The 27,787-nt window shown below is 55.7% G+C and overlaps 1 protein-coding gene across 1 annotated transcript; it reads left to right on the forward strand.

Moving 5' to 3' along the window:
• The first annotated feature begins 20,810 nt into the window (after positions 1-20,810).
• EDN2 (endothelin 2) lies at positions 20,811-26,714 on the forward strand. Its single transcript, XM_033229336.1, has 5 exons — positions 20,811-20,950; positions 21,285-21,441; positions 22,892-23,014; positions 24,286-24,384; positions 25,978-26,714. Exons 1-5 carry the CDS (start codon positions 20,887-20,889, stop codon positions 26,069-26,071), a joined length of 537 nt encoding a protein of 178 aa, XP_033085227.1. The 5' UTR covers positions 20,811-20,886; the 3' UTR covers positions 26,072-26,714.
• Positions 26,715-27,787: the final 1,073 nt, after the last annotated feature.

The following is a 27,787-nucleotide window of genomic DNA, read 5'->3' on the forward strand; positions in this document are numbered from 1 at the left end:
ATTTGTTTCTGAGCAGGCTTTGCACAGGGTTCTGGGGTTACAAGGGTGGAAAAGATATGGAGTCCCCACCTTTTGTATTCAGCAATGATTTGCTGAGTGCCAATGAGAGGCAGTCATTGATACAACAGTGAGCAAGACAGACACAGATCCACCACGAAGAGCTCACATTCTAGCAGGGGAGGCCATCATCAGTTACTCAATCACAGCAGCCATCACAGCTGTGGTGGAAGAGAATGACGGTGCTAATCCAGAATGAGTCTGCATCACCCAGGGGACCTTTCCTGGAAAAGTCCTAAGGGTCGGGAGGATGAAGGGAGCCATGAGAAGGAGAGGCTAGATTGATTGATGGACGATCAAGGGGGATTCTCAGGGTAAACGCCATCCAGAAGTTTAGTGCTAAGAGCCTAAGAGGTTCTGTTCGTTCAAAGCAATCAGAGGATTAATTGTTGCTGGCTTTTGGGAAAGCTGGACTAGTACAATTCCTGGTGCCTAGTGGGTCCTTCATAGATGCTGCTGAATGTTGAATGAATAAATGGTGGCAGTGGATGGTGGTGGTTGAAGAGTGAGGACAAGGTGGGGAAGTGGAGGTAGCAGACACAGACACCTTCTAGGGGCCTGGGCTAGAGACAGGGGAGAGCAGGGGCAGTCATGGGGGAGCGTGGGGTGCAGGGAAAGGAAACCGAGTGTGTGATGGGCTGGTGAGGAGACAAGAAGCCAGATGTAGACTCCTCTTCCCCTGTGGCCCAAAAGAAGGGGAGGGAGGAAGTACAGATGAAGTCAGCCTATCTGTTTGGTGACAGGAAGTTGGGGACACTCTTGAAGGTGGATTGCATGTGGGAAATAGAGTGAAGTCACCTGAGGAAGCTGCAAGGTGAAAAGATCAAAGACATCTGAATAGGTGTGAATGACCTTTGAGGGGAGCAAGAGGAAGCCACCAGGGCAACAGGGAAGGCATCTGCATAGCATCGCGTGCCAGCTGCCTTCTGTCTGCTCAGTGGTATGGTTTTTCCAGCAGTCCTCAGCCGCTGGTTGTGGGCATGGGGAAGGTGGCTCAGGGTTAGCCAGGCCATGGGACACAAGGACAATGAGTTACTGGAGGTGAGTCACTGGCAAGTGAAGAGGTGAGGTCACTAGCCACTGAGCCCACGTGCTGAGAAAGGAACAAGCAGGCCTGGTTGATAAGGAGAAAGGCCAGTGGTCAAGTGACCACTTGGATGAAAACAAGAAAATGTTGTGAGCTGTCTTAACTCATTGGATGAAGACTGTGTCAGCCACAGGCGTGGGTGGCTGAGGTGCGATGAAAGAGCTCACCACTGGAGATGAAGAGGACAGGAAGTGAGCATCCAGGGTGCCGAGTGGGCTGTGCAGGTGGCAAGTGAGGCCATTGCTGAGGATTGCAGGGCTTAAGTGGAGATCCGGGCCATGAGTCAGGGCGTAACTGTCAGGATGGGTTCTGTTATGCAGCAGAAACTAGCAACCCAGACACTCCGGCTGAATGCAAGGGACCTGTATTTCTTTCCCTCACTATGCATTCAGTGTGGGTCAGCAGGGGAATTATGCTTATCCTAGTCAGAGATCTAGACTGATAGAGGCTCCTTCCCTGTGCTGCCATGACCCCAGGGGCTGAGGCAAGTACAGTACTAGGGGCCTCCCACTGGCAAGTAAATGCTTCTCCGTGGAAACAACTATCCCTTCCATGCATATTTTGCTGGCTAAAGAAAGTCACATGGTCACGCCTAATGGAGGAAAATGAGAATAATTGGAAACAGCCCTAATGATAATCGTACAAGGCTAGGACTTCTCAGAATTGGAAGAGGAGATGAGCAGATGTCAGCGATGGGAGGGAGGAGAGCCTGACAGTGGTAGCCTCAAAGGTGCTGGATTTTTACAGTGAGCGAGTGAAAAAAATACCAGTCCAGAAGAGGCCCTGGGAGCAAACGTAGCAGCTGGCTTTAGAATCATGGGATGAAGAGCCATCGTTGGAGCAGGTGCCTGGGGAGCACGTCCTTGGATCATGCGGGGAGCATGTCTCAGTCTAGGCCAGTGGGGAAGGAGACCTCCACAACAGCCCCAGAAGGAGAAGAAAAATAGCATAGTATGTGCCAGGCCCAGTGTGCACCATTTACAAACTTGATTTGTAGTCCCTACAACAACCCAGCAAGATAAGAGTTACTGTCCCCAGTTTTAGAGAGGAAAACAGAAGCTCCAAAGGGCCCCCAGCAGCCGAAGGTGCACAGCTAGGTAGGGGCAGTATGAGGACTAGAAAACCCTTGTGTGGCTCACATGTAGTCCTTCAGGGAACCTGAGGTCCCCCCGCCTCCTCCCATCTCACACTTGGGCTCCAGGGAGGCCCGGAATCTCAGACTGTCCAGCTGTGACCACTCAGGGTCCAGCTGGGGCTTCTCTCCAGCATTCTCCTGACTTATTATGGCCATCTGGTAGCCATTTTAAGTGCCTGTGCCTGAGGCCACAGGTGCAAGGAATGACCAGCAGACACCGGGCCTAGATTCCAGTAGCTGAGAGCATGAAAAGTGCCTGTGAATTCTTTCCTCCACTGTCTGCCAGCAGGCCCAAGGCCCGCCGATCTTTCACACATCGCTGGCCAGCAGGCCTCCCAGGCTGCTCTCTAAGGTTCATGAAGCACTTTCCCATTTGGAGTGGACTAGGACAGGGTGCACATTCCCATTTACAGATGAAGGGGAGACCCGAAGATCACACCCTGGTTAGCAGCAGGGCCACTCACCTGTCCCCCTGACCCCAGCCTCAGAGGGCGTTGGCCACTGCTGTCTGCTGCTGAGGCCTTCACCAAGCTTTTTCTGGGTCCCAGTCCAGGTCTGGGCTGGGGCTGCAGGACTCCGGGATCCTACCCTCACCCTTAGGCCTGGGTCCTCTCTGGGCTCAGAAACTGGAGCCCACACTCTGTCCTGGAGACTCGTGGGGGGGCAGGCCACTGTAGATAGGATGGGCCAGCCTGAGATGAGCATGAGTGGAGAGAAGAAGGAAGAGCTGGTGGAGGACACAGAGCAGGTAAAGAGGGTGCAGACGGGGCTGTGCTGCTTGGGATTCATCATGGGCACTGCTCAGGAGACCCTGGGAGGAGACGCCTTATAACCTCAGCATCTATTCTACAGCAGGAAGGTAGGAAGTTTCAGCCCTATTTAACAAGCAAGGAAATTGAGTCACAGTGAAGTTATTTGCCCAGGATCAGGGTGCCAGAATGGTAACACTGTCTTTCCAAGGACCTCATGGTAAGTGGCAGGGCCAGGAGTTGAAACCAGGTCCCCACATTTGGGAAGTGGTTAGCTTCCTATGGAAAGAGAATCTGGGCCTCTTTGCTACTAAGCAGCCCTGGAACCTGGGTTGGGGCTGGGGAACCCCAACATGCATATTCCCCAGTCCTTTCCAGGCATCACCTACTTCAGGGGGACCCCACTGCCTACTGCTTCCCTTCCAGATGACATCCAGAGCTGAGAAGTGCTTGGCCCAAGGTCAGGGCTATGATTCCTGATCCCTCAGCAAAGCCACCTGCACCACCCCACCCGTCCCTCCTCTACCCCAGGCCTGAGTTCAACTGCCCGTCTCTCTTGCCCAGCTCTGCCTTTTTAGGAAAGGAAAAGAGCAGCCCTGGGGCGGGCGGGCAGGCAGGCGGGTGGGTGGACATGCTAATCCACCTGCTCCCGGCGTCTTTGGTTACCCGTGGTTTGGGGCTGGGCAGCCCCAGCTGGGAGTGCCAGTCCAGCCAATGGGTGCTGCCGGCTGAGCTCTCCACCAGAGCCATACAAGGCTTTGCCACAGCCCAGGCCTGAGCTGGCATAGGGCAACCCCAGCACCAGTGCCCGCCCCGCCCCTGAGCCTGCCAGCCCGGCACGTCCTCGGACTCTGCCTAATCCAGCCTGGGAGCAGATAGGGCTGCCATGCACGTGCACCAGGCCCAGGCTGCTCCAAGGTCAGGGAGGTGGCACCACCAGGGCAGAGACCAGAGTCACGGCAGGGGCCTAGCTAGCCATGGTGATCCTGGTGGGGGTCCAGGGTGATGACGCCTAGGCCTGGTCCAGGCTGCATCATCTCTTGACAATGACCACCTAGCCTGCCTCCTCCACCTCTGAAGAGGTTCTCAGCAAAGCTAGTATCTGGCTCCTGCACCTTCTGGGGTCTTTCCAGGGACCAAGTCCCAACCCATTTAATCCACCCTGGATTCAGACTGCATGTTCCTCTCAAAAGTAGGGGTGTCCATTAGTGTGTGCCTATTGTGAGAGCCATGTGTATATGTCCCCTGTGGCCTGCAGGTGGGGACAGACAGCCCCTCCCCAGCACAGCCCACCCCATCTGTCAGCACATAATGCCTCTAACTTAACGATCATATGATCCCTGGAAGGTAGGAAGCATTGGTCCCATTTAACAAGTAGGGAACTAGAGTCATGAAGAGGTTATTAGCTTAAGGTCAGGGTACCAGGATCCAGCTTCAGAGCAGTCTGACTCTAGAGCCTGTGTTCTAGACCTCTGGGCATGCAGACCTCCTCCTGGAATTTACCATCCTGGAGGGAAGGGGGACCAATGTCTAGAGCAACGTGTGAATGCGGGAATGAAAGGCATGTCTGACATATCTGAGATAAGAGGACCCTTTGTTCCTGAATGCTGAGAGTAGAGGGTTCTTCCCAGGCCTCCAATGCACTGACATTGCCCAGAACATGACTGCCCATGTCTGCAGCGACCCAGACTGGAGAATCCCTGACCACCTCTGACAATTAGATTCTTCACAGAAGCCACTGGGTTCAAGCATCCTTGTGTGTCCTACATAGGCCAAGCCGAAGTTAGGGCCAAGACTGTGGTGCTCTCCAGGGCCACCCTACAGGTGAAGGAAACGTGCTGGCATGGGGGGTGGGGGTTGGCGGACCTGGTTGGCATCAGGCTCTGTTTGCTCACCCAGGAAAGAAGGAGATAAATATAGACACAGGATTACTCAGATACAGCCTGGGAAAACCGGCTCCGGAGCCTTGACTTCAGCCCTGGCCCAGCCTCGCCTTCACCGGCCTGCCCACACAGTGCCCGCTGCCAGGCCTGCCCTGCCTCCTCTTAGGACTCCCTTCCTACCTGCTCTTCCTGGGAACTGGGCATGTACTTGTCTCAACTCCCATAGCAAGTGAGGAACAGACAAAGTCAGTGCTCGCTTGGGTACTGGGAGTCACCTTTGAAGGCCCAGGTGCTATACCAGTACAGTTTCCTCAGTTTCCCCATCTGTGAGGGGAGAGGCTGGTGCATCCAGCCCTCAACTTCCTTGGGCCTGCATGTGAGACCACCCAGCAGAAAGGGGGTGAGGCCGGGGTCTGTCTCACACACAAGGAGATGCCAGTCAGAGTGGCATGTGTTGGGGGCTGACCTCAGACCCTGGAGCCAAGCTGGACGGGCTGCAATCCCAGCTGTGCCAGGTGTTAACTGTGGGACTTCGGGCAAGTTACTTTACCTAACTGTGCCTCAGTTTCTCATCTCTAAAATCAGAATAATAATAGTCTATTAATAATAATTATTACATATTACACAATATAAATCTTACACATAGTATAATAATAATTAATAATAATAGCACTGGCCTCCTAGGGCATTAGAGAGAATTAGATGCATCATTGTGTGCAAAGCACTTACACCAGGGCCTAGCACAGAGCAACAGCTACACATGTTTATTAGAATAGTAACCAGCTGTGGCAGCTGGGGTCCAAGGTACACATAGCCTGGGTGGGCCACTCAGACGCTCTCACCTTCCAAAGGACCTGGTGGGCCCTGGTCTACACAGTGGACAGGTCTCTGCTATTCTCAGGCCCTGGCAACAGCTCCTCTGCCTCCCTTCCCTGACTGACAACTTCTAGAGTCAGGTAGACACAGAGTTGGCAGTGGCTCCACCACTTACAGGCTGTGTTACCTTGGACAAGTGACTGGCCCTCTTTGAGCCTCAAATAGCCATAACCCTAACCCTAACTTCAAACAGAGAGGCTCGGGGAGGGCCATTTCTCCCACATTTCTCCCTCCAGGGATCGGTATGCGAGTAAATAGGGGAACGTGTGGGAAGCTTCCAGCTCAGCTGGGCAAATGGGTTCTCTGCGTTTGATTTCATCCTGACCCACTGCTTTCAATTCCTCCAACTTCCTCCTGTGGCTGTAAGCTTGACCTGAGACGAGCCACGCCTGGGTACATGACCCTTACCTATGCAAGGGCCCTCAGGTATGGGAAACATGCAGCCTCCCCATCATGATGAGTGCAGGTCTCCACTCACAGACCCATGGGGCCCCTAGGAGCTTGTATGTTTCCTCCCGCATAGGCCCCCACTACATGGCACTCATGTGTATCCACACAGCTGTCTGTGTTCACTCTGTACATACCTGCCAATGCACGCACAGACCTATGCACACACGGACACACAGGGGCACAGCTATGCACGAGCATGGAGAAGCAGGTACCTGAAGCTCTGTCCCTGCACATCCTGGCCAGCACGCACGTTTCCACTCTCAGGGGGCGTCCTAGCCAGGCCTGGCCCCAAGGTGGCCGTCCTCATGGCACAGGAATGCAGACAGCTGGGGATGCTCTGCCAGCGGACGTGATAGAAAGGCCAAGGGGAAACCACACGGGCAGAAACCCAAGCAGGCGTGCCAGGCCAAGGCGGGGCCCGTGAGTGCCAGGAATTGTATAGTTGCGGGGGGTGGGGCACGTGCCGATACTTGCTTGCTCTAGTCTCTCCTGTCACCCTGTGTCCTCAGAGTCTCTGAGACTTCGAGGTCAAAAGAGCTCGGAGACCATTCTGCACCAGAGGCAGAGGCCAGGTTCTACCTCCCCAGCCACGCTATGTGGTGGGGTTCTGCCTCTCTCTAAGCTACAGTGTGAGCTGTAAGGGGCCATACTGAGCAGTCTTCCTTGCTGGGAAATCAGAAGAATCTATGAGCACAGAGATCTACAGGAGGAGGACTGGTGTCACTGACTCCAGTCAAGAGAGACAGTGAAGACGATGTGCAAGTCCCTATAACACTCCAGGTGCAGGCTTGGGGGGACTCACACTGACTCAACACTGTGTTCTAAGACGTTTGCATCTACTGACTCCCTGGATGCTCCCAAAGGGGAGCTGGTGCCCCACTTATGGATGCAGAATCTGAGGTGCAGAGAAGTATTGTCCCAGAGCTGGCTGACTTCAGAGCCCGGCAGCTAACCACTGTGTTGTGAGGTCTCTGCCTCCATGCACATTTCACACCCTGGCAGAGAGGTTTGCAAGTGAGGCCTTGGTATTGCTGGCAGAATGAAAGGCACCCTCCCAAATACAGGGACCTCTGGCCCCAGGCAGGAGAGCAGCCTCCTCATCCCTTACAGCATCAACCTTGCCCAAGGCGCAGTCATGCCATCTGTGGGTAAGATCACCACACAGGGAGGAGTCAGGCAGAGCCAGTGGTGGGGGAACGGGGGGGCTTCAGCCTCTTCTGCCAGTGGCTAGGTAGAGACCATGTCAGGGTACCAAGAGAGGACAGACACGAAGGTATGAACAAGGCCATGCAAGACAGGCCCTGGTGTAAAGAGAGGTCATCCTCTTTAGAGGACATCCATGGCCCCCAAGTAGACCATATGAACTAAGAGGGACAGAAGCCAGAGTTCCAGAACACACTGAGTCCCAGGGGCTGGCAAGGACCCCAGTGAGGACCTGCTCAACTGCAGAGTCCCTGAGGCCAAGGCTGACAAAGGTGGCTTCCTACAAAGGGCCTCCTGGCCAGCTGGGACCCCCATGCTCCAGTCCTGTTTGCTGGGCAGAACTGTGGGCTGCTATGCCCTGGGGTTAGGGATCTTGCAGATGAGGGGGAAGGAAGAGAGCATTAAAAAATCCCATCTAATCGCTCGAGCCCGAGTTAGAGGCTGCGATGATTCATGATCGCGCCACTGCACTTCAGCAACCTGGGTGACAGAGTGAGACCCAGTCTCTGAAAAAAAAAAAAAATCCCATTCAGAGGAACCTCCCAACAGCCCAGCTGCCTGTGCCAGCCCCTGCAGTTCCTAAGCACAGACTTGGCCATTTAGTTGCTGCCCCCCACCAGGGATGGAGAAGCTAAAATGGAATTCCTCGTGTGAAGACAGAACAGTCACAGGAGTACCCAAAAGGCAAGTGGAGCCCAAGGCCACACAGGACAGGAAGGACCCTGAGTCCAGCATCTTCCGCACCTCTCAGAGCAGCCCGCAGTGCAGCCTCAAGACTCTCCGCTCCCTCTGCCAGAGCTGACGGTCGGCAGCGTCCAGCAGCTGTGGGAGCCACCCCGCCATTCCCCAGGAGGAGGGTCTTCACCCATCCAGGAGAAGGGGTGCCCAGTCAAACTGCCCTGGGGCTCTAACTGCCCTGCCAGTCCTCGCGTGGCTGGGGGCAGATGACGTCACCCCCTTTGCACCTGCATTTCCACAGCAGCAATGCCCAGCACTCAGGGTCACTGGTCAGATCCAGACATAGCCTGGCACCCGCAAAAGACCCTCCGCGTGGCCATCTGGAGTTTGCCAAGACTTCTCAAGGTGGTTACGCTCCTTTCCAAAGCACTTCTGGGCTTGAGACATCGTTACCCAGCCCAGGACTCTGGGGAAGAGCAAGACAGCCAGGGTCATCCCATCTTCCACTGGACAGGCCCAGGCCCAGAGAGGAGAGTGGCTTCAGGGAAACACCCCTCAAGCTGGAGGCAAGATTTGGGGGACCCAGCCCCCGCTTCCTTCCCACACCAGTCTCCATATGGAGAAGGGGCGACAGGCCCCAGACGGCCTCCCCAGGGCAGCGGCAGGTCTTGCTGTGGTCTTGCTGTGGCCGTTCGAGGCCTCCGTGCCTCCCACTAGTCTTTTGGCAGCAGCTCCCTTCCTCCTCCTGGGCAGCCCTCCCCGCAGTTGCTGATTCTCTGCGAGCCACCCAGTGGCTTGGGCTGCCAGGACCACTCAGACCAGAGCCCCCTGCCCGAGGCTTGGGGAGGGTGCCCGTGCTCCCGGGGACCGCTGGAGTCCGGGCTGGGCCTTCAGGGCCCCCGGAGGGGTCCGGGCTCCAGGGGGAGGCGAGGCGCGGGCGGCCCTGCGGTTCGGAGGTGGGGTTGTGGGCGCACGTGGCCGTGCTGCCCGCGCAGTGATGTCAGGCCCCGCCGCGCCCCGGTCCCAGCACGTTCGTCCGCCGCACGGGGAACAAAGCGTCCTGCGCATTCCTGCGCGCTGACTCATGGCCTGCACGTAGCGCGCCGCCGCCGCCGCTTTGCCCAAAATTGGTCGCGAGGCGAGGGCGGGCCAAGCGCCGCAGCCTGCAGGTCCGCCACGGCCGCTCGCGCTCGGCCCCCAGCCCGAGGATTTCCCAAAACAGGCCCGAGAGGGAGAGGCAGCTGGGAGAACCGCCCAGCCGCGGGGCCCGTGGCGGGGGACGAATCCCTGCCGAGGGGCCCCTCTTCTCTTTCAGCTTCATTTTCTCCATCTGCCGAGGGGGCATTTGCCAGGCACGGCTGTAAGGACTTGGTATGAGTTATCTCACCTAAGTCGCACACCTACCCCGAGGAAGGTGCTATTAGCATCACCATTTTAGATGGGGAAACCGAGGTACGAGGAGGTTCCAGGCAGGGAATGAGACACGGACACTGACTTGCTTGAGGTGAGGTGCTAGTGAGCTGCAGAGCAAGGATTTGAACCCGGGCTGTAAGGTTTCAGAACCTATATGTGTCCCCTCAAGTGAGCTGCGCAGCGTGTGGCCCACAGGGTTCCAGGCTCCCCGCCCTTTGGTGGTTGAGACTGGTCCGTGGGGCTCCAGGATGCGTTCCTCTCTAAGCCTCCATTCTCTTACCCATCAAGTGGGTGCCGGCAGAAGGGGGCCCCCCAGGGGTTATTGGGGAAATTACAAGTGAGGATCCAAGTATTACTGTCTGGTGGAAGGAAGAGGGAAAGGGTTCAACAAACCTGTGTCACCAGCACCCTCCGGTGATACAGCAAAGTATATGAGCATTTGGTCTATATACCAAAGTATAGAGAGGGGCGAGCTAAGCCCCGCCAGGCAGGGCCATACTGAACTGGGCCTCCTCAGGGCAGCCAGGCGACTTCTGAGCTGCCTGTCTCCCACAGGGTATGCACTTGTCAGAGCTGGAAAATGAGGCAGTGGGAGGGGCCCTGCCCAGGATATCTCTGCCAGCCTTCCCTCTTTCGCCCTTGCAGCCTGGTCTCAGAGACCATGGAGTTCTTTGGAGCTGTGGGGTGCTGGGCTCATCAGAGGCCCTCTGACCCTGGGTTTGCAGGAATGAGGCAACCAGCAGATGGCCTTGTTCTCAGATGCCAAGATAGACTGGGCTATGGTGTCACCCACCTGGGGCCCTTCTGAGAGTCCAAAGGAACCACCCCACACCCACTGGCTTGGGACCACCTGGCCTGGGCCTCAATAGCACAGATGCAAGGCCACTGCCCCCACCCTCACCTTTTCCTCTGACTCCACTTTGAACCCAGGAAAAGGTCAGCTCCTCCGCTTGGTATTCGAGATCTTTGTGGTTGGGCCTCAACCTCCTCTCTTACCACGGAATCCCTCAAGCTGTTCACTCCCTATCCTAGGGTACTCCATGCCCTTTCAGGCCTACAGGCCTTTGCCTGGGCCATCCCTCTACCAGGAATGTTCGCTCCACCTCCACAGCCTCGCTCAAAGTCTGTTTGGCTAGAATGCCCTCCCGAGTCTCCAGGCAAAGGCATCCCTCATTCCTCTGGGGTTCTGCAGGTCCATATTTGTCCCTCCCTTTTGGCCAACAAAGAGCCAAGCATGGAAAGGCCCTCCACACTCCCAGCTCCCTGTCCCAGGCAAATAGCGATGCCTTTGGGGTACCTTTCCCCAAATCCCAGCTGGGTCAGAGATCCACAGCCCCAACCCTGGGCCTGACACAGAGTGGGCTTGGCATGTTTGCTGCATAATGGCAGAAAGCACAGCCTTGGAGCTGAAGATCGTTCTTCTTTACCCCTGGCTGTGTGACCTTGGGCAGCTTATGCAGCCTCTCTGAAGCTCACTCCCAGGCTCTGCCTTGCCCTCTTCCTAGGGCTGTTTGTAGGACCAGATGAATGAAGGCAGGAAGAGTGCTTGGCACATGGGCACAGCTCCCCACACAGCTGTCATTCTCGCTGGGTCATTATTACAGACCTCCCTTGTGCCTGAGGCCTGGGTTCCAAGGCCGGGTGGCAGGCGATGAACTCAGAAGCATCCGCAGCTCCTGGCAGACTCAGGCTGAGAAGGTACCAGGAGAAGCAGTTGCTTTACTGTTAGCCTGGGTCAGCCAGGCTCTGGCCCTCCCCTCCCCACTCCGAGGTTCCATCCAAATATCTGAGGCTACCAGGCCTTCCCAGCCCATTCAGGACCTCTTATCTGGGGAGATAAAGGCCCCCTCCCCTTAGGTGGTGGACATCAGCTGGCTGTTGTGTGACCTTGGACACCCTCAGCCTCTCTGGATCAGCCTTGGGGAGTGCTGGGTGGGGGGCAAGCGGCTGACTCCCAAGGCTCCTGGGCCTAACTTCCAAGTGGCATGACAGGGGCTCGCCCACTGCTTCTGAGCCCCCTAGGAGTGGCTCTGGCTCTCTTCGCACGCCCCCCACACCCCGCCCCACCGTATCTGGCCCACAGGGTTGGTGGGAGCTCTCAGGAACCCTGCAACATCATCCCCTATCTCCTATTGAGAATCTGAGGCTATTATTTTTATTTGATATATTGGGAAACTGAGGCCTGGTGATCAGAAGGCTCTCACTCAAGGCCACACAGGCAGTGGCCAGGACACTGGGGTGTGGCGCTGAGCCAGGTGGTCAAGGCCAGTCTGCTACAGCTCCCATTCTCTGGTGGGCTCCTGGCTGGTGATGGCCATCCCCTCCTCTGCCTGCCTCTCCCAAGCTCCAGCTATGTGCCAGGGCTTGGACAAGACCATTAGCTTCTGAGATGCTCACATGAACCCATGGGACGGAGAGGAAGCCAAAGCTCAAGGAGCTGTGATTGCTGCCCAGGGCACACATCCTAAGGGGCAGAGTGAGATTCTGTCCCTTTTTCCCCACTCTGCCTCCTATACCAGCTGCCTCCCCAATCTGGCAGGGTTTGGGGGCTCCAGCAACAGAGGCCTTAGAAAGCCTAAAGGGAGATCCTCTGGTCTCACAGATACCCCCTGGCTATGGACAACTAAGGAGAGGGTGTGCCTGTCCTGCCAGGTTGGGTCCACCAGGCCCGCCTGGGCCCACAGCCCCTTGACAGGCCCAGATGAAGGTGTGAGATCATCAGGCCACCCCAGCCCCCTGTCTGACCTCACTGCCGTGACTCAGCCCTGCCTCACCCAAACCTCCTCCTCCCAGGGGACCCTAGGATTGGTGTGACCAGGCCAGTACTGCCTCCACTGTGTGCCCACCCACTCAGGGCCTCCCACCCTGAGTCACTGCTCACCTCACCACCCAGCACACTGCATTAACGGCCGGCTCCTCCCGGCAAGCTCCCAGAGGTCCTGCTCCTAAAGGCTGGGACTGGGCTGAGGGATGGAGGAACTCCTGCTGCCCCCAGACTCAGGTCCTGAGGTCGATCCCCAGGACCTGTTTTGGGGGACTCTTTTGTTCTGACAAGAAAATCCGAACTGAGGTTGCGTGCTCAGGCCAAGAGCTCAGGCTGACCTAGGTTCAGATCCCAGCTCCTTTCTTGCTAGATGGACAAGATACCTCAGTTTAGCCATCTGAAAACTAAGGGTAATAATAAGCTGCATCCCATGAAAATTCTATCTGGGATCTTATGTGCTGGGATAGTGGATAAGAATGCAGGCCATGTAGCAGGCAGATCTAGATTCAAATGACCTTGAGCAAGTCATTTCAACTCCTGAGTCTCCTCACTTCCTCAGTCTCCTCATCTATAAAATGGTAATAATACTAAGTGCCTTCCCACTGGGATGATTAATTGTGGTGATATATAATATACAGTGGGTTTTGTGAGTGTTGGCACATGGGAAGGTTCAGTAAACAGTAACTGTGATGAATTCTTATGATTCACATAGATTCTTATGATAGCACATAGTAGGCCAGGTTGGTTTCAGTGGATGATGGGGAGGTGGCGAGTAGATGGCCCGGCTCTCTTGTTGCTGATGGAGTAGCATCAGGGAAGGGCTACTGGGGTTCTGTCGCTCTGGAGTGCCCTCTGCAGGCCGAGCTCTAAACTTTCCAGGTGGGTGCAAAGGCTCTAAAGAAGTCTTTCTGGGCTGCCGCTGACTTCAAGCTTTAGTCCCCAAGTCACCACCAGGGCCACGTCACTTAATGGAGGACAAAGCTAATGCTCAGACAGGAGAAGGTGCTTGCCAGCAGCCACCCAGCTAGAAGCCAAGCCCAAGCCTGCAACTCCATGTCCCCCTCTTCCCAGCCTGGGAGCTGCCTGCCTGGACCCAGGATGCCCTCACTTCCCAGTCTCAAGAAAGCCTTCTGGGAGTCTCAGAGCTCATCTGTCCACTGAAGACGCTTGGACAGAGTTGGGAATGCTTCCTGGGAGAGGTAACATTTGAGATGGGCCTGGAAGAATGGTCAGAGTAAACCAAGTAAGTAGGAATGTAAAAATGACGGGAGGCCCCAGCTTGCCCAGAGACATAAGGTGAGGTAGTCTGCTATGCATTCAGAGTGTGGCCCACCCTGGGTCTGGTGGACTAAAGCCTTGGACACCCAGATCAGCCTTAGTGGGATGAGGCAGGAAAGACAGCTGAGGGTCAGAACCCAGGCAGGTCCAATGCCAGGGTGGGCATTTTGACTTGGTGAGACACTTCACCCTGGTGCCATGCTGGGACCAGACCACAGATTTAAAGCTGAAGCCTGGTTCTTGCAGGAAGGCAGCTTTACCTGGAAGCCTCTCAAATCTCAGCACACTTCTCATCTGGCGTGGCACTATATGGTGTGCCAAAGCAAACATGGGTGGGCAGAGCAAGTCAGCAGGGTGGCCACTTGCCTTGGAGGGATTTGGGGACCCAGAGCAGAGAAGGGACCTGTCGTAGGGATCTCTTCCCTGGCATGAAGATGGCACATTCGAATAACACCCTACACACACACACACACACACACACACCCCACTTCTTTCCAGGACTTTGTCCATACTACAAGGCCCACAAGCACTCTGCATCCCAGGGTGAGTGGGGAAGGCAGGCAGAAGCGGGTAGGCAGTGCCTTCCTGAGCCAGGCAGAGGCCAGCTCTCACACTGGCTCCACCACGAAGCACTCCCAGCAGCTGCCCGCTGGGATTTTTCGTCTTAGATGCTCTTGACAAATGTGGCCTCTGACACTCAGAAAGATTAAACCATGGTGTGCCCTTAGTTACATGGTTAGTGAGCCACAGAACCAGCCCCCAGACTGGTCAACCCCTACCCAAACTACCCCTGGGCTGACACAGTCTCAGGCACTTGTCCATAATGGGATAGTGGGTGAGGGGGAATTCAAGCCTGAGTCACAGGGCTTTGAAACTGGAACCCAGATCTGCCAACCCTCAGAGGTGCCAGGGGTGGGCTTGCCTCTGACTCATCCCCATACCCTGAGCTTCCCCTGAATGGTGGTTTCAGCTCCTGACCACCTTTCTGCCCACCAGGGCCCAGCTGTGCCCATCTGGATCATTCATGGCTTAGGATTCCCAGTAGTTGGGCAGGAAGGCCAAGGCCTTCAGGCAAGGAGGTGCCCCAGACACACCCTTGCCTAGGAATGCTGTCCTAAAATCACAGTGGGAACCCTGGCTTTGCCTGCCTCATGGGCACCAAGTTATCCTGATAATACAGGCACCAGGCACTTATTTTTACCTGACACTTAATTCTAGAATGAAGTACTGTACTCCTGCGTGGCCCAGCCTCCTCGTGGCTCACTCCTTCCCAGAGGGGAAAGGGGGCCTCCTGGTGGGGCCCTGGGTGTGCCTTGGAAAACATCAGTTCTAAGTAACACAGTGGGTGTGACTCTGAAAAAATACCAGCTACATGTCTTGGCTGGTGGTGATGGTGGGATAGAAGAGAAGGCTGGGGTTCCAGCCCCTCCAAGCACAGGGGCCTAGGCCTCAGAAAGAAAAGCATGCAGACATCCTGGGTCTCCAGGATCCAGGCCTAGCAGGGAGACCTCTGGCAGGGTCCTCCCTAGACCCCAGCTTCATCATCTGGGTGTAGACCAAGGGCCCTTCCATCTCTGACTTTTTCCTTAAAGATAATCTCAAGTCTTCATCGTTAGAGCATTTTGAAGAATGGCATCAGATGGGAAAAGGGGCCCAGACCTCTTTAGAAGGGGTGTCTGTGCAAAGCTTTGTCTGATGAGATGAAGCCATCTTGTTGCATTTCATTTCACGCCAGTGTTTGGCACAGATCATGGGCCCAGACCCGTGCTAGGCTCTGAGGTGGGGATTCCAGAGAAGACCATGTTTCAATTAGCTCATCATATCAGTGGGGAGATACACCCCCTTCTAGAAAGCAACCAAATAATATTTCCAGGACAAGTGTAATATGCTTTTCAAAGCTCTTCAAGCCTTGACCCTCCTAATCTCTCCAATCTTGTTTCTTATGAAGGAGGATGGGTGCATGGGAGGCTGGTTGAGTAGATATGCTAATGGAAGAATGGATAAAAGGTTTGATGATGAGTAGATTGATGGAGATAAAGAAAGCAGGTGGGAGGAAAGATGGATGGGTGGGTAGACGGATGGATGGCTGGATGAATGGATGGATCGATGGATAGAAAGAAGGTGGATGGGAGAAAAGGTGGATGGATGGATGGGTAGACGGATGAATAGATGGATGGATCAATGGATTAATGGATAGAAAGAAGGTGAATGGGAGGAAAGATGGATGGATGAGTGGGTACATGGATGGATGGATGGATGGATGGATGGATCGATGGATCAATGGATAGAAAGAAGGTGGATGGGAGGAAAGGTGGATGGAAGGATGGATGGATGATGGATGGATGGATGGATGGATAGATAGATGGGTAGGTGGATAGATGGCAGGATCATTGGATAGACATGCTATAGGCTGTTGGTCCCATAGCAGATAAGCATAAGGGGAAAAGTTCTTGCCTAGGGCTCTCTGCCTGCTGAGAGCAGGGAAGTGTGCCCTGGAGAAGAGTTACTGTGAGGTGGGGGAGCTCCCCAGGGGTTGGGGTGTCAGGAAAGCACACTGGGGACACATAGGGTCAGGGCCAGGCTTTGGAGCTACACTGACTTGCTTTCTAACCTTGACTCTGCCACTTTCTAGCTGTCTAACATGGGGCAAGTCACCCTCTCTGAGTCTCGTTTCTTCATTTATAACATAGGGACTCATTACAGTAACTACCCCACAGATATGTTGTGACAGTTCACGAAGCTAATATATGTAAATCACTTAACGCAGGGCTCAGAATATATTAAGCACTCAATAAATGCTTATTTACCCTCTATTCCTAAAAGGCTACGTGGGAAATCTGGCCCTTAGCCCATTAGAAGTAACTCAAAGCCTTGGAGTCCAGAGATTTCCATCCTAGATGCTGAGTCCTGAGTTGGTTTCCTCATTTCAAAAAGTCCAGGAGGACTTACATGGCCTCTTAACAAGGGTGCCTTGATGGAACCATGTCTGCTTTCAGCTGAAATTCTAGCAGTTCCATAGGCCTGGCTGACCCTGCTCTGATTACCCTTAGTTTGATAACAAACAGGGCACATTAATTATTATTTTAAAAGTACGGTTTATGTGGGAGACATAAATCTTTCCAAATGGGCTGAGACGGAGGGAGGAGGACCAAGGGTGTCCTCCAAGGTAAGCCATGGAGACCAGGGGAGCCGGCCCCGCAGGTTGAGGCTGCCCTTGCAAAGACCCAGTTTGAGGACAGTGGTGTGGGTGGTGGCTGGTCCTGCTGGCTCAGGGTGAACTGTGGCTGATGGCAGGAGGCCCAGACCACCCACCAGAAAGAGGCCCTGAGGCTGAGTGGCCCCAGGCCTGAGTGGGGGCAGCCCGACCCATAGCATTTGGGACAAGTGGTGATGGGAATGTCTGAGTCTCCTAAGTCCCTAAGCTGCAACCCAGGCCGGCTCCAGGGCCAAACCCTCCCCAACTCCCAGCCCCTGCAAGCTCCTGTCATCTCCCCCAGCCAGCCCCTCTTCCCAGCTGCTCGCTCTGCTAGGCCGTCTGCATGGTGTGTGCCTGCAGCGAAGACACTGTGTCCCTTCCACTGGGTCTGCAAACAGAACTTCCCAAAACCCCATGGGGCCAAGTATCGATGGGGAAATGACTGGTTTTGCAGAGGTGAAAGAGCAGAAGGCCTCAAGCTGCAAGAGCCATGCTGCTGGAGTCTGCCGGCCTCCATCTGGGGAGCTCTAAACTCAGGTCAGCTCGATCCTGAATGTCACAGGCAGTCAGAGGTGAAAGCACCTGTCGCCATCAGTGGGAAGGCAGGACACCTGAGGCCAGGGAGCGGCGCCCTAGGCCACATAGCATGAAAAGCAGAGCTGGGACAAAGCTTCCTGGTCCAGGGCCTCAATCGCAATCCCAGGCACCTGCTGCAGCCCAGCCCTGTTGTATGAGACATCAGCAGGACACTTAGACTTCACTCCCATGCAACTTCCATTCAGCTCAGTGTCCACAGCTGCTGGACAGCTGCTTGACAGGACCATATTTGCTCTTAGAGCTGGGACTATAGAGGGAGCTTTGGGGTGCACAGAGAGACAGTCTAACCTCATCCCAGTGCCCCAGCCTTCCTGCCAGTAGGGTGCCTCCTGACAGCCTTTCTCCAAGGGACCCAGGATCCTGGGCTCAGTCTGAACCCCTGGGAGAGCTTCACGGGCATACAGGAAAGGGTGAGGCATGTTAGGAACAAGAGAACATGCCCAGCCCCATCAGTGTCTTGAGCAAGTTACTCCTCCTCTTGCACCTCAGTTATCTCCTCTACCAAATGGGAGTGGAGACAGGGTGATTTCTAGGGGGCAGTTTCTAGCCCAGTGCCTTACTCAGAAATACACTCAACTGCTCTCTTCTGCCAACCCTCCCTCCCCACACATCCCTGTTTCTCGGATTGGGCTGCTGCAAGCATAAGGGAAACAAATCGCTTAGTGAGTAAAGCAATTCTCTTCAAATTCTGAGAGGGTGACCTTCAGTGGCTCCCTGCCCGTTCCCCAGCAGCCTTAACAAACTCAGGCAGGTGCCAGGGCCAGAGCAGAGGGGCCAGAGGGCCATGAAGCCAGGCCACCTAGAAAGGACAGGGACAGTGAAGCCAGGACAGTTATAGGTGGCAGGGTCATGCAGTCCGACCACCCACGAGAGGCAGAGGCGAGGGACAGAGGCCCAGGCTAAGCGACCCAGGCAGCTGGGGTTGACTATTATTAACTCAGCTTAATTTTCCCTACCTGGAAACTAACTCTTGTCAGTGGGGTAGCGCTGTTCCAGGAATGGTTTCATCCCCTAAGATCCAGGCTTGCTCAGGTTCCTGGGCCAGTCCTCTCCATTTCACAGGAGCCCTGCTTGTCCAGCTCAAGCGGAGGGCAGAGGAGAGAAACCGGAGCCAGGCCCATCTCACAGCTCGCTGTGCTGACCCTGCAGGGCTTGGGCAGCGGCCCCTGCCTTGTCGTCACCCTTCTTTCACACCCGGGAGGGATCCTGTCTCTGGGTTCATTTAATGCTTCTATTATGTTTCCCCAGCTGGGAGCCTCTGGTTCCCTATTGTCTTGAACAGGCGTTTTGCATTTGTGTAAAGATTAGACGCCTTAGAACCTTCCCTCCTCTCCCTATGGTTTCCCTCTTTTACTTTCTCAAATCCGAGTTCTTTCTTTCTGGCTATGCACTGCTTCCTCATTCTCCCCTTCTCTCTGCCTGTCTTTATCTGCCTCCCTGTTTGTTTTCCTGCCCACCCTGGCCCCCTCTGTCTCCCCGCTGACCTGCTTTTCCTTCTTTCTTCTCTTCACGGTCCAGCGGTTTGAATTCTCTATCCACCCCCAACCAGCCCCCGACCCTGCTTAATTCCGTATTCATATTCTCTCAGAGGCCGATAGAAATGACTGTGAGTATTGCTCACCTCATTCCAGAAATACTCTTCTAAATTCTTCGAGAGGCACGACGTGGGAGGGCAGCGAGCACCTCACGGGGAGTCCCTTGTGCTTTGCTTGAGAGACCAAGCCACCTGCCCACTGGGTGGCCTTGGCTAGGCCCTGATCCTCTTTGAGCTTCCTTGTGGGCAGTCCCCAGCTGACTCCCCTGTAATAATAGCTGCCTCCTGGGGTTGTGGTGACGAAGAGTCGATAGTGCTCCAAGCACGTAGTAGGTGCTCAGGAAACATTTGTTCTTTTTTGCACAGTAGCCAGCCCAGCCTCAGGGAAGGAAGACCCTGCTGTCACTCTCCATCAGTTCTGCCAGTTTCTCCAGGATTTCACACCTGCACGCTTGCTCTGGGCACACCCTAGGAAGATGCAAACTTGCCTGTTCCTGGTGGTCACCTATTGTCCCCTTCATAAATGTCCAATGACAAAGGAGCTGCTGAATACAGGAACTGAGCATTGGGCATCCTGGGTTCTGTAAGTGGAAAGCCAGGTGTGTGTCTCTTCACCTCCCTGCCCTCAGGAAGCACTCACAAGGCCCCTACTGTGTGCAGGGTAGGTGTCAGGCCCTGCCTCCTCTGGGGCTCTGGACCTTGAGATTACAGGGGAGATAAGTGCAATGGTATGAGTCAGGCAGGCATGAGAGACACAAGCCCTGGGAATTCCGAGAAATGAGAGGCCCTTTCCTGTTGTGCCTGGAGACATGGTCCCTGAGAAGACTCTGGCAGGAAGTGGACTCTGAGCCAGGCCAGGGCAGTAACAGAGGGTGCCTGCCAGTTCCCCGAGCTGCTCAGCACAGCTGTGGTTCGTCCCTACTCTCCCCTCCCCAGCAAGGCTTCTGGGCCAGCAGAGGGGCGGGAGCAGAATGCCAGCCCCCAGAGAAGTCCCCTCCTTACTTCTTTTGCAGACAGTAGCCACCAGTGGGAGCCGAGACATCCTGTCATGGCCGGGACAGGAGACTGTTCAAGGGGCGCTTTGTGTGTGTGTCCTCAGGAGCATCTTTCTGGAAAGGGGTTTGAAACCACCTTCTTAGTCTCAAAGGAGCCTGTAAGCCAAGCAGGTGAAGTATCTTCTTGTTTTGGCCTTGTTTGCAAACAAGGAAACAGGCCCAGGAAGGATGCTCTTGGCCATGGCTGCATAGCTGAACAGCTTCTGGAAGGGACTAGAACTCCCGCCCCAGGCCCTGGGGTGATAGGGCAGAGGTTGAGGGGGGCATTTCCTGCGTGAGGTGGGGATGAAGCAGTTCCAGGCTGGTCAGAAGTCAGGCATGAGCTGTGTCCTTCACTGAGGGAGGCAGGCCCAGAGAGGGCTCTGACTCGCCCAAGGCCAAACAGCCTTGCGTGGGCCTTTCACATCCCACACAACAGAGGGGCATCCTCAGCCTGGTTGGCAGGGGGCAGGCAGGATAGATGGCAGAGTCTCCTCTGAGGAGAAGGGTTTTGCTCATGGAACCTCCTCCCCACTCACAGCCCTGGGCAAGACCTGTGGAGCAGCCACTGAGAGAGTGAGGGAGGGGGCTCGGGGCAGCTGGGGTGACTTGAGGAAGTTCAGCTGGACTGCCAGGGGCCCCTGGGGAACGCCAGGGATCCTCAGGACTTCCAGAGGTGCTCCAGGCACAGAGGGAGGAGCTGGCCTTCCATCTCCCTCCCCCCTTCACTGCAGAGGCTGGGTTGGGCCGGGCGCCCGGGGAGGAGGCGGTGTCCCTGGCTCCCAGCCTCCGGTGCAGCGGGGCAGGGCTGGACCAGAAGGGGTGGGGCACAATGCCTGGTATAAGAGGCAGCCAGGGCACCGAGGCAATGAGCTATCTGCTCAGCTTAACAGCAGGACGCTGGCAACAGGCGCTCCCTGCTCCAGGCCAGCCTGCCCGCTCCACCGCTGCTATGATCTCCATGCCCACCACCTGGTGCTCTGTTGCACTAGCCCTGCTCGTGGCCCTGCATGAAGGTGAGCTGCCCTGGCCTCACCTGCTGCCTACAGCTCCTGGGTCTGTCTACCTGCGTCTCCCCCTGGGGCTGCAGTGCCTCCCAAGCCAGCTGGGGGCAGACAGGGGCGGGAGCCTGGCGGCAGTGGTCGCAGGGGGACGGTTCTGCAAATGCAGAGGTGCCCAGGCTCCCCACGGGCTGCTGGGACTTCCCTGGGCTGGCCTGGAGCTGTTGAGCAGCAAGAGTGCCAACTCCCTCGATTATGCAAGAGGAGGGGCCCAATGGGTCCCCCACTCCGGGATGTACCAGGCACCCCAACCCACCTCTCTGCCTCTCTCTCCCTCCTGTGCATGCAGGGAAGGGCCAGGCTGCTGCCACCCTGGAGCAGCCAGCATCCTCACCTCATGCCCAAGGCACCCACCTGCGGCTTCGCCGTTGCTCCTGCAGCTCCTGGCTCGACAAGGAGTGCGTCTACTTCTGCCACTTGGACATCATCTGGGTGAACACTCCTGAGTGAGCATCCATGGGGATGGGGGGCAGGGGGAGCTCTGGGGCAGGGTGTCAGGGTGGGAACTACTGGCATGCTAGAGAACCTGGATACAGTCCAGCTCTCCCTGGGCCTCCAGGTGGGGGCATTGGCTAATATCAGTAGTTATTTGTTTCCATTCCTAAGTGGGGACCACCTGAGCCATAAAGAGGACTGTCTCCTGAGAATTCTTAAGACAGCCTGGTAAGCAAGTGTTGGCCCCATTTTCCAGATTCAAGTACTGAGGCTCAGAGAGCTTAAGCGCCTTCCCCAAGATCACACAGGTAATTGTAAGGGTAGGCACCATCCTCGGTCAGGGAATGCCGGAGCTCACAGTCTCTGCCATGCTGCCTCTGCATGCTCTTCCAAGAATAATACGATTAGTGACAGCACCCGTGCCTTGACTATGCCAGGCTCTTTGCCAAGCTGCACATGCATTATCATCTCAGGAGCCCCCTATCCTCCCCATAAGGCAGGATATTCCCTCAAACGACAGATGAGAACCTGCCCTGTGCTACTGGCTACACCCGGGTGGGAGCCCAGTGCTGTCTGTTCCGCCTGCACTCTCACTGCCTCCAGGCCACTGCATACCTTCAGTTGAAGTTTCTGTGTGTATTTGTGATTTTTTTCCCTTCCCCAAATTGCAAAAGGCAAGAGAAGCCCTGCACGTAAGCGTGTGTGAAGCTAATCCGCATCCAAACACTTGCTTAGGGCGGGAACCCTGCCAGTCCCTGCGTGCTGAGTCTACCTGGAGTCACTACGACTCCAACCACACTGTCTAAAATTAGCTCTGTCACTCGAAAGTACTGGTCCAGCCAGCCACGGCCCCTGCCCTTCCCCTGGCCCACTTGATCAGACTCTGAATCTGAAATCAATCCCATCTGAACACGCACACACGCACACACCCCACTTTCAAGTCAAGCCTCTAAGGCACATTTGTTACCCCTCCAGGCAAGTGGGGACCAGGTGGGGGCAGCGTAGCTATGAGCCTGTGTTTACTTCCGTGAGATGGAGTGGCCGCCCTTCCTCCAGAGATAGCTGAGAGCCTTCTTTGAGAACAGGGGGACCAGCCAGACTGAGAGGGGGGAGAGACTAGGAGGTTCCCAATTCCCAACTTCGGGTAGAATCACAGATTTCCTTCCCCCAATGCTGGGAGTTCTGACTGAGCCAAGCCAGGCCCAGAGAAGGGAAGGGTCCTGCCATGGGCTACCAGGACCCTTGTGGAGGAAACTGTGACTTCAGTGGTATGACTTCTTGAGGTCAGGGGCTGGTCACCTTTCACTGGCACCCTGCTGGCATAGGTGGCTGAACCAGTGGGCATTGTGGACAGTCCCTGCTTGCCAGTGGTTGTGGTTTATTTAATCCTCTCTCTCTCTCTCTTTCTCTCTCTCTCTCTCTCCACCCCACACCACTACCTTGCTGGCTGCCCGCCCACAGACAGACAGCTCCTTACGGCCTGGGAAACCCGCCAAGACGCCGGCGCCGTTCCCTGCCAAGGCGCTGTCAGTGCTCCAGCGCCAGGGACCCTGCCTGTGCCACCTTCTGCCTTCGAAGGCCCTGGTAGGTGGGCACCCAGCCTGCAGGGGCTTAGGGTAGCTGCAAGCCCAGGCATGCCCTGGGGAGCAGGTGTCTGGGAGACTAGCAGAGGAGTGAAGTGGCAAGTTGGGGGTGAGCAGCGACCCAGGGGCCCACAGGCTGCTTGGGTCCATGGCACTATCCCTTCCTGCAGGAACCAGTCACCCCTGGGGGCCTCCCGATGCCCAGCTCTGGGGGCTTCTGGAAACACTCATGTCCTCACTCCTGGGCAGGAGAGAGTCTGCCAGTGACAGCTGAGGCAGCTCAGGCCCAGAGAAGGGGCAGGACATGTCAGGCTGCACAGCTTGTCAGAAGGAGGGCCGGGCTTGGGCCTGGGTCTGTCTGATCAAGTCCTACTGGGCTTTGGATTCCGACCTGAGGTTCAGGGGACTTTGCAACTTGCTCAGGGAAGAAATGGCATCTGGAGTTGGGAAGCCATGTCACCATCCCAGGGTAGCCCCAGAGTTGCTGGGGAGCCTTTGCCATGTCTCCTATCTTACCTGAGCCTTAGTTTTCCCATCTGTAAAGTGGTGGGAAGCTTTGTTCCTTCCCTCATCCACATGGAGAATTTGGGAAAACCAAACTGGCTTCAAAGTCCCAAGCTTCCGGCCAGGCGCGGTGGCTCAGACCTGTAATCCCAGCACTTTGGGAGGCCGAGGCAGGTGGATCACCTGAGCTGAGGAGTTCGAGACCAGCCTGGACAACATGGTGAAACCCCATCTCTACTAAAAATACAAAAAAAACTGCTGGGCATGGTGGTGGGCGCCTGTAATCCCAACTACTTGGGAGGCTGAGGCAGGAGAATCGGCTGAACCCGGGAAGCAGAGGTTGCAGTGAGCCGAGATTGCGCCGTTGCACTCCAGCCTGGGCAACAAGAACTAAATTCAGTCTCAAAAAAAAAAAAAAAGCCCAAGCTCCAGTTCCCATGATGGTTTACAAGAAACTCCTCCTCTGGGGCTCCAGCTGAGGCTCCACCCCTGCCTCAGTTTCCCCTGCGGCTGCAGGTGGCCAGATTCTGGGAAGGCCAAAAAAGCTGCCTCTTTCTGGGGCTAAGAACACATTTGTGGTAGCTCAGTTTTCCTCGGTCCACACCCCACCTGGGAAAGGAAAGACGCCAGGTGCACAGGGATGGAAATGGATCTGCTCCTGCAGGCCGGTGGGGATGGGGATGGGGTGGGGGCTGGGCTGGGCCTGCAGCCAGGTCGCTTCGGGGCTCTGGGCAGTCCCTCACTTGGGCCCTAATGCTATTCATGCAGGACTGAAGCCCGGGCAGTCCCAAGCCAGAAGTCCCCTGCAGACATGTTCCAGACTGGCAAGACAGGGGCCACTACAGAAGAGCTTCTCCAAAGGCTGAGGTGAGGGCGTGGGACACATGCACAGATTGAGCACCTCCTGTATGCCTTGCACATGTCCCATATTTTCTATGCGAGGCAGGCCTGGGTCCTCATTGGGCAGCAAAGAGAACTGAGGCTCAGAGAGGGAAAGCCACTTGCCCAAAGTCACACAGCAGTCAGCGGCATCTGGCTGACCCCAGAGTCTGTGCTCTTACCCACTGTGCTCTTCGTTACGACTAGGTCTGGAAGTGGACTTTGAAGAGGGTTTGAAGGCTCATGACTGGGAAGGACCACAGTTGTTGGTTCAGGCTGTGCAGAATGGAGTATCTCACACATGCTGGGGTCCAGAGAGTCCACCTGCCCAGCCTGCTCCCTCTCTGCTGCCCAGATTGCATGTCCTCCCTGGTGCCTCAGTGTGACTCAGACCTGGTCCCTAGGAGGTGCCCATGAATGCTCGTTCAACCAAACCAACTCAAGAACAGACACTTGCACCTGCCGGGTAGCAGAGTGGCTGTAGGGGCAGCCTCTGGGGCAGGGACTCTTGATCTGAGCACCAGCCCAGCCTGGAACAAGCTTTGTGACCTTGGGTTTGCCCCTCCACTTCACCGTGCCTCTAGTTCCTATGATCTGAACAGGGGAAACAGGGAAATTGCGCCATCCATCCCCGCCTGGGGTTGCTGTGCGGTCAGATGAGTGGACGCACATGAAGTGTGTAGCCGAGGGTCTGTGCCCGTGGGAGCTGTGGAGGGGTTTGTCATTCCCACTTCTGTCACTGAGGGTTCCTCGCAGCTGGCCAGGTCCCAGGGCCCAGCTCAGCCCCTCAGGGATTCTCACCTTTCGGGGGCGGCAGAAAAATAGGAGAAAAGGCAGGATGGTGGGATGGACAGGACCCAACATAAACTTAAGAACTTTCTGAGAATGAAAAAAATGAGTACAAGACTTTTCAAATGCACACACTTCATAGTGTACAGAGTGGCTTGGCCAACCTTATACTCATTCTCGGCAGTTCAGGCCTGTTTCTGTTTTACAAGCTAAGAAAGGGGATCAGAGAGGCTGAGATCGTTGCCCAAGTTTCCTTCGCTGGGAACTGAAGCCAGCCTCCTGGCTCCCAGATGAGAGTTCTTTGAGCCAGGATGTGGCCACCCACCCAGGTTCAAAGGGCAGTGGGGTGCCTTGTTTTCTGGGCTGGACTGCCTTGAGCTGGACCTCAAAGAATGAGTAGAATTTTAGCAGGTGGCATCTGGGTGAGGGGAATACACACAGCCTGGGGGGAAGAGCAGGAGCAAAGGTGCGGAAAGGTGTGGAAGGAAGTGGGAAGGCAGACGACGGGAGACCCACAGGGATGTGCTTGGCTGTCCACTCATTCTGGCAGCATTTGATGTTGAACATTAGCTCTGTTAAAGTCCTCATGTGCAGAGAAGCTTCAACGCCTGGGCTGGCCTGTGCTGGTTGTGCAGACCTTGCTTTCAGGCTGTGGCTGCTCTCTGACTCCAGGGCAGCTGTGACCCCAGGATCTGGGCAAGGGTTGTAGCCCCATTGCCCCTACTCTCGTGGGGAGCTCTTGGACAGTCCATATCTCCTGAGATGCCTAAGTTGACCCTTCTTGATTCCCAGGGACATTTCCACAGTCAAGAGCCTCCTTGCCAAGCGACAGCAGGAGGCGATGCGGGAGCCGCGGCCCACACACTCGAGGTGGAGGAAGAGATAGCGCCGTGAGCTGGAGGAACATTGGGAAGGAAGCCGGTGCGGAGACAGGAGGAGAGAAGTGGCCAGAGCTCACGGACTCTCTGCCTGCTTCCTGGACCAGGGCGTTGCTCCCAGACAGCTGGACCCATTTACCAGGATTGGCACAAGCTCTGGCCTCCTCGTCCTGGTTAGGGGGCCTCCTCCAAGGCAGCTCCGTGTCCTCACACTGTCCGGGGAAGCCCTTGGCTTCTAGACTGCAGAGCAGCCTCCAGCGCTGGCTGCGGGCCCACAGCTCTGCTGGAAGGAACTGCATGGGGAGTACATTCATCTGGAGGCTGCGTCCTGAGGAGTGTCCTGTCTGCTGGGCTACAAAGCAGGAGCAACAGTGCAGCTGCAAACACACGTGCTTCAGCCAGCCCTGGAGGCTGGACGGCTCCCGTGGGGCTGGTGTCCTGGCTGGCTGTGTCCTCTCCAGCTTTCCCTCCCCAGAGTCCTTGCACCCTCATTCCCTCGGGACCTTCCCAGTGAGAAGGGCCTGCTCTGCTTCTCCCGTCTGTATATAACTTATTTGCTCTAAGAACTTCGAGAATCCCAATTATTTATTTTAATGTATTTTTTAGACCCTCTATTTACCTGCAAACTTGTGTTTATAATAAATGAGGAAATGTACTCTGGTTTTTTGTCTTGGCTGAGGCAGGGAGTTGGAGGCTCCTCTCAAGAAGGGGCCGCTTGGAAGTTGGAGGACACAAGAAGGAAAGGGCTGGGGCAGGTGGCTGGAGCCCTGGGTTCCACTCCCGCGCTTGCTGGAGGTCTCTGGCTGCTAGCCTGCCCTCTTTGGGCTTTTTTCTGTTATGTGCCTCGACAGCCACCTGCATCTGTGACGTCAGGATTCCAGGACCTATGTTCCCATCAGGCCAGTAACCAATGGCCGGCCCTTTCCCAGGAGCGTGTGTGGAAGAAGCCAAGACACGAGGGTGGAGGGACCCATCACGCCAGCCGCTCTGTCCCAGCAGAGGCTGATAGTAAGGCCCGGAGCACAACCATCCAGCGAGGGAGAAGACCAGGTGAATCCCAAGGCTGTGGGTGCCCCATTGGTCAGTGAGGGGTGGAACCCTCACTGTGACAGAACCACAGCCTGGTCCTGGCCTGGCCCTTCACCTTAGGCTTTGGAAATCATAAATACTTGCCGATTGAATTCATGAGTCACCACTGCAGTGTGATGTTGAACAAACCTCTTTCAGTTTCTGAACCTCAGTTTTTTTCATCTAGAAAATGGGAAGCAATAGACCCCACCTCGCAAAGTTGCTGTGGACACTAGACAGAGAAGTGATGGCACCAGGCTCAGCCCAAGGCCTGACAAGAGGCAGTGGCTGCTTGTGGGGCTGGCAATGGTGATTATGGAATGAGTGGGACAGGGAAGACGATGGACAAAGGTGCTACTCTTGTAGCCTCAAAAGATATGCAAAATAAATAGAAAGACTCAAAAGAGGCCAGGGGTGGCAACTCACGACTGTAATCCCAGCACTTTTAAAGGCTGAGGTGGGAGGATCACTTGACCCCAGCAGTTCAAGACCAGCCTGGGCAATATAGGGAGAACCTGGACTTCCCCTTGTGGGCCGCAGGGACCCAAAAAAGCTCTGTGCGCAGCGGGGGACCTCGGCAGGGCTGGGCTTTGGAAATATGCCACAGAGGGCCGGTCAGGGCTGAGTGAATGAGGAGACCAGCGGCAGAGAAGCCA

The sequence above is a fragment of the Trachypithecus francoisi genome, unplaced genomic scaffold (genome assembly GCF_009764315.1).
Source record: "Trachypithecus francoisi isolate TF-2019V2 unplaced genomic scaffold, Tfra_2.0 Lachesis_group12, whole genome shotgun sequence".
In the NCBI taxonomy this organism is placed as follows: domain Eukaryota; kingdom Metazoa; phylum Chordata; class Mammalia; order Primates; family Cercopithecidae; genus Trachypithecus; species Trachypithecus francoisi.